Genomic DNA, 6,901 nt, shown 5'->3' with positions numbered 1-6,901 from the left:
GTCAAGCAAGACCTACCCGCAACAAACCCATGCTGGATATCGCTCAGGATATTGCCTTCAGCTAGTCTGTTAAGGATGGCCTCCTTGATAATCTTTTCCAAGACCTTCCCCAGGATAGAGGTCAGGCTGATGGGCCTGTAGTTTGCCAGATCTACTTTCGTCCCTTTCCTGAAGATAAGCACGACGTTGGCCCTCTTGCAATCATCGGGCACTTCACCAGAGCGCAAAGAGCTCTCAAAGATCCGTGCCAGGGGCTGAGCTATGATGCTTGCCAGCTCCCTGAGTACTCTTGGGTATAACCCATCAGGGCCGGCTCCTTGAAGGTATCCAGCCTGTTGAGGTGTTCCTTCACGAGGTCAGCTTCGATGGAGGGCAAGGAATCTCCCTTGCCCGGGCCTCCCTGTCCCATAGTGGGCAGGGCCGTTCCATGGGGCTGATGGAAAAACTGATGCAAAGTACCCATTTAGCAAGTTTGCTTTTTCCTGGGTGTCAGTTGTCAGTTGCCCTATCTGGTTTAGCAGGTGTCCAATGTTGCCCTTGCTTTTTCTCCAGCTCCCCACATATCTAAAAAAGGACTTTTTATTTTCCTTGATATTTGTAGCTAGCTGGAGTTCCATCACAGCCTTGGCTTTCCTGATTTGCTCTCTGCAAATCCAGACTAAAGCAGAGTATTCCTCCTTGGTGGCGGTTCCAGTCCTCCATCCTTTGTAGGTCTTCCTTTTAAGACTCAGGAGGTCTGCCAGTTCCCTGGAGAGCGAAGGGGGCTGCTGTGCCCTTTTGCTGCCTTTCCTCCGAGACAGGATGGACTTTGCTTGCGCATCCAGGATTGCTCCCTTGAGGAGCAACCACTCATCCTGAACTCCCCTCTCTATTGGGATGTGGCCTTTTAGGGCCTCTCTGACAAGCCTCCTTAGCTTGTCAAAGTCAGCTTTCCTGAAGTCGAGGACTTTTGTATTACTGAATGACTTGCCAGCTTTATGGCAGGTGGTGAAGGTGATCAGTTCATGATCACTGTCACCCAGCTTCCCTTAGATTGTTAGGTTGCCCTGGTTGCCAGTATGATGTCGAGCAGCGCTTTACCTCTTGTCGGCCTGTAGACTTCCTGCATCATATAGAGGTCGTCCACACTAGAGAAAGCTTTGCGACCACTCGTATTTGGCCGAGCGCTCCTCCCACAAGATGTCTGGGTAGTTAAAGTCTCCCATGACAACCATACACCAGGATTGTGTGGCCTCAGCCAATTCCCTGGTGATCTCTTGGTCGAGGTCTTGACTCTGGGTGGGGGGTCTTCCTTTCAGCAGACTCTTCCTCCATTTGGGGCAGTCCTGGGTGATAGTCTCCCACAAATTGATGTTGATGTTGCATTTTTTCAAGTTGGCTGTGAGGACATCCTTGAAGCACTTCTGCCCTCCTCTTGAATGTATACCTTAACTGAACTGGGAGAATAAAAGTTTAATTTGCTTCAGGAATCTGGAGTCAGACATCTGGATGATGTGGCCAGCCCAGCAAGGTTGATGCTGCATGATCATTGCCTTGATGCTTGTGGTGTTTGCTTGCAAGAGGACTCTAACATTGATGCGTCTGTCTTCCCACTGGACTCAAAGGATCTTCTGCAGGCAGCACTGATGTTACTTCTCCAGTGGCTCCAGTTGTCTCCTGTATGTTGTCCATGCCTCAGCTTTATACAATAAGATGGGGACTACGACTGCTTGATATACCATGAACTTGTTTTCAGATCTGATGTCACAATTCACAGGTTCACAGAAGTTTAGGGCTGGAAGGGACCTTGTGAAATCATCAGGTCCAGCTCCCCTGCTCTAGGCAGGAAAGACTGCTGGGGTCAAATAACCCCAACAAGGTATGCATCCAGTCTCCTTTTGAACTCCAGGTTAGGTGCCTGCACCACCTCCTCTGGGAGTCTATTCCAAAGTCTGGTCACATGAACTGTAAAGAAGTTTTTCCTTATATGCAGTCTGAATTCTCCTTCTAGGAATTTATGACTGTTGCTCCTGGTTTTCCCTGGGGCGCTTTGGTGAATAGTTATTTGCCTAGCCCCCGATGCTCTCCCCTGATACATTTGTAAGCAGCCACCAAATCCCCCTGAAATCTTCTCTGTTTTAGGCTGAACAGTCCCATATCTGTCAGTCTGTCCTTGTATGACTTGCTCTTCTGGCCTGTAATCTTACGAGCGGCTCTTCTCTGGACTCTCTCAAGCTTTTCCACATCCTTCTTGAAGTGTGGCACCCAGAACTGGATGCAGTACTCCAGCTGTGGCCTCACCAGTGCTGAGTAGAGCAGGAGAACAACTTTTTAGTTTTGCTTGAGAAGCATCAGTTGATGCATGCCAGCTTATTGTTTGCTCTGCTAACTGTAGCATCACTGGTGGCTCATATTCATTTTATGGTCAATTATGACCCCCAGGTTCCTTTTGGGTGTGGTGCTAGCTAGTGTAACACCACTGAGCCTGTAAGTTTGTTGCAGATTATTCCTCCCTAGATGAAACACTTTACACTTCTCAGTGTTGAACGGCATCTGGTTCTGGTCCACTCATCTATCTAATCTGTCTAGGTGCGCCTAGATCATCAGCCTACCCTGAGGTGTTCAGCCTTTGAACCCCTCCTTTTTTCAGGCATCTAAAGGCTGCACTTGCACATTTGAGGTGATGTTGAATTTCTTTGTTGATGTCAGTCTTCTGTGAGAGGTGGCTTCTGAGGTACAGGAAATACTCAGTGTTCTTCAGAGTCTCACCATGAATTTGAATAACTGGAGCTGGGGATTACTTATTAAGTGCTTGTTGATAGAGGGCCTTAGTCTTGTAAATATTAAGCATTAGTCCCATTTTCTTGTATGCCTTGGTGTGACAGGGGGCAGTTCAGGGCTGGGTTTCATGGTCGGCCCGCCCACCTGTCCAGGGCAGTCTGCCCTGTCTTGCCTGCCAAGACTTGTTGTAATAAGCTTGATGTAAAATGTGGGTGGCCCATTTAATGCCCCGATGCCTAGGGCATTACACACAGCTCTGCCTTTCCCTATACTGTGTTCCATGTCTCACAGATAGCATCCAAAGTTCTTCCTCTCTGATCCACACTTAGCCTGAAAACATTTGATGGCTTACTGGGGTCTCTCTCTTGGCTTCACCCAAAACTTGGTCTCACCACATCTGAGAGCTTACTGGGGTCCAGCTCCTCCGCCTTCTCACTGGGTCAACATCTTACAACCTCTCACTAGGGCTCACTCCCTGAACTACTCTTGGGGCTGGCCTATATGCAGACCTTTAGGTTCACCCTTGCAGCCCTGCTTTGCATGCCCCGGTGGTGCAGCCCTTCAGGTTGACCCTTGCAACTCTACTTTGCACCAGCTCTGTGCAGCCCTTCAGGCCGCCCTTGTGGCCCTACTCTGCGTGGTCTGTTCTCTCACTGCATTCCCCTCACTGGGGGCCAACACTTTGCCACCTTGCAGGGGCCACTCTTCCATCCCTTCACTGGGCCCTCAAGGTCTTATACCCCATGGATTCAGGTGTCCAAAGATGTGCTTGGCCCCACTGCCTGGCCCTACTCTGGGTTACCCACCAAGTTGTAGGTGCTGGGGCTATGGGGCACCTCATACTCGCCTTTCACTAGGGAGGAATCTGGTGTGGCATTTCCTGGGGACAACCCCACAACAGGCAGCCCCACCACACCATCCTACCCTAGCAGGGTGTAGTTTTCAGTCATTCCCCAGGACCAGGAGCCTCCAGCCATCCCCATAGCTCTTGCCCTTACCTGCAGGATGCTTCATGAGCAGTAGCTCAGCCAGGCAATGTTCTTCCCTGGCTGCTTGCAGTAAACTGCTGGCTCAGCCCTGAGAAGTTGGGTTAAAATAGAGGCTGCTCACCCCCTTCCTCCTATCCCAGGTTCCTCTTGTGGTCATCAGGGCAGGCCCACACCTGCCAGTTGGCCTGATGCCTGTGCTGGCCCTTTAAAGTGGCAGGCACCAAAGGTGCTCTGCCATACTTGGTAAAGATGTTGCTGATTGTCTGAAGGTCTGTTTCTGAATGCACACACACTACAGCATCATCGGCATACTAGAACTCAGTGATTGAGGTTGGGTGGTCTTGATTTTGACTCAGAGTCAGCTGAGATTAAACAGGTTATCACCCATTCAATAGTTTAGCTTCACTCTGATTGGGAGCTTGTTGATGGTCAGGTGTAGCATCTCAGTAAGGAATATAGAGAAGACTGTTGAAGCAATGATGCAGCCTTGCTTAACTCCCTTCTTAACCTCAGAGGGGTCTGTGATTGGTTACTGAGAACCACCACTCACCTACTGTTATGGAGCAGGCAAAGTATGGTGACGGATTTCAGTGGGCCTCCCTACTTCAAAAGGATCCTCTGCAGCGGTTTTTGGTTACTAGAGTTGAAGGCTTTTGTGAGGTCAAAAAAGGCCATGTAGAGAGGCTTATGTTGTTCCCGACATTTTTTGTCCAGCTGGTGAGCAGTGAAGGTCCTGTCAGTTGTGCCTTTTTCTAAAGCCAGCCTGTAAAAAGAACCCAAACGTTGAGACGTAATTAGCTGGTATTAACTCCCTGGATGTCAGGCAGAAGGCAGGGTAGAGTGGCACCTGATCAACTAGGTAGTTCAGAGTCAAGAGCTTTCATTAAGGAACAGCTAATTCCATCAGGTGCCATCTGAGGTTAGCATCTGACAAGCTCATGCCTTTCTGAACTACTTAGTCTATAAAGTGTCACTTCCCTGCCTTTAATCCAAATAGTGTTCTAGTGTAACTTTCAATGCCTATTTTCTGTTTTCAGGCACACAACGTTACTCCAAATCCTTTCAAAGGAATCCATCTACATCTAGGAAGAGATTTCAAGTTGCTTCTTAATATATTTTAAGAAGAAACAGAAAACACATTGCACTGAATGGACAACTATTATGCTCAGCAATATTAGACATCATGAGGGATGAAGAAAGTATTATAGCATTCTGTGTGCCGCTTACCTTTCCAGTCTGTGGTGTACATGTATGTTTGAAGGTAGCTTGGACGGAGAGGCTGGATGTAGTTGAGAGAAAAAGAAAAGTAAATCAAGTGATTAAATGTGGACTTCAGGATTTCCTTTCGTAGGAAATAAGATGCTGCTACTGCTTCTCCTACTTGTCCATGCCTCCACTGTTTTGAGATTTTCATCTGGTAAATTTCTTTAGTTCCTTAATCTAATGGAAGCAAGTAACAAGCCCTTGAAATTATATTCATGTTACCCAGCCTCCTGTTTCATAGACTTTCTGAGCTGTCAAACACTGATTGTATACAAAGTTCATGTGTTTTTAAATAGAAGCTTTTTATTGCCCTATTGTGTCCTTTCTCTCTCTCATCTTTGTTATTCAGGTCGCTGTTCTGTAAATTTTTCTGTCCTTGGCTTGTTTTCCCTTTTAAAACTAGGTCTGTATTCATTTGAACAATGATTAGAGAGTTGGACTTCATTTATAACTAACTATTAAGCTGTCCTCTACTTTAGGTGCTGTAGAACAACTGAGATAGAATTGTTCTTGGAAAACAATGACTGCCCAGCCAGGTGAATGTATTCCATAAATCCCGAATTACTTGATATTCTTGCTGACATGCCAATAAGACAGTTCTAACTTTCTCAACTTGTATATTCTTGGAGGTATTTCAATATCACATACTCCAATAAAACCTAATAAAATGTCTTGTATCTAATCCTAAACATGATTTACTTAACATTAAAGTGTTTACTTAATGAATTGGTGCATCATTAGTATTCCTGGCATGTGTGTAGACCTGTAAAAAAGAAAAGGACTAACTTTAATTTTATTAAAGGTACTACATAGTAAGGTCATTGGCATTATACATACAAAAATAAATAGGAGCCCCTTCCTTGAAATAGCTATAATCTAAATAGATGAGATATACAAAGGTTTGGAGGAGAAACAAGGAAAAAGAAGTATAATGACTTGCCCAAATCATAGAGGACCAGTGGAACAGTTTAGAATAAAAACCAGGCCTCCTATGTCCCATTAGAGTCTTCTGGTCATTGACTTACATTGCTTTTTATTTCTCTATGAATTATATTTATATCTTGTGTCATTGATAAGCTAAGACAAGGAAGATATGGTATTTTTATTTGCACTGTTTTCAAAGTTTGGATTGAATACAGCTACCTGCTACATGTCTGTTTCTTTAAGTGAAAAATAATTTTATTTTGATAATTTTTTGTGTTTGGATTTTCTGCTTAAGCTCTCCATGGGTGTAATGGGGACTTTTTTGGTTCCCCTTCCGCACCCTTCTTGTTTGGAATTTTTGTGTTTTGAGAAAATGAAACATGTACGCTTTTACTTACCTACATCAAACAGGTGGTTTAAGGTATAATGTCTGTGAAGTTCTTAAGGATCCTCAGGCATATAAACAGGGTTTTTCCCCCTCAGTCAGCATGGGAGAAAAGCCCTTCCTCTTGCATTTGCATACAAGGAAACTCATTAAATACATTGTCTATCATTACACTTTTGCAAAAAGCAGTATGTGCTCAACAATGGAAATCAACCATGAAACTGATTAAATGCAGTCAACACTGAACATGGCCATGACCCATATTTGGCAAAAATACTGATAGGAACCTCCTTTTTTTTTTCAATCCAAAACAACTAAAACTACATTAAGACAAAACTTGACAATCTCCACCTACCACAATACCTTGTTCTTATTGTGCCTCTTTCCACTATTAACACTAACCTCTCCCAAAACTCCCCAGCCCAGGACAGAGTAATAACTTTCACTTCATCCCTTTGTCCTTTTGGAAGAAACACTGCCATTCTTCGTTCCTCTATGTCTTCTCTGCCTTCTCCTTTCCTCTCTTGTCTGCATTTTGATCCACAGTATTTCAGTTAATATACTACCAACTCCAAACAAT

At 45.1% G+C, this 6,901-nt stretch overlaps 1 protein-coding gene across 3 annotated transcripts in view; it reads left to right on the top strand.

Moving 5' to 3' along the window:
- The window catches only part of FAM149A (family with sequence similarity 149 member A), a 124,964-nt gene extending 118,764 nt beyond the window's left edge, over positions 1–6,200 (top strand). For all 3 annotated transcript variants that reach the window (XM_019526411.1, XM_019526412.1, XM_019526409.1), the window contains one exon: positions 4,787–6,200. In XM_019526411.1, coding sequence (XP_019381956.1) covers positions 4,787–4,860 — 74 coding nt within the window. In that variant the 3' untranslated portion in view covers positions 4,861–6,200. The remainder of the gene's footprint in view (positions 1–4,786) is intronic.
- Positions 6,201–6,901: the final 701 nt, after the last annotated feature.

The sequence above is a fragment of the Gavialis gangeticus genome, unplaced genomic scaffold (genome assembly GCF_001723915.1).
Source record: "Gavialis gangeticus isolate Ggan-Ray unplaced genomic scaffold, GavGan_comp1, whole genome shotgun sequence".
Classification (NCBI taxonomy): Eukaryota; Metazoa; Chordata; order Crocodylia; family Gavialidae; genus Gavialis; species Gavialis gangeticus.
This window is presented reverse-complemented; position numbering and strand designations above follow the sequence as displayed.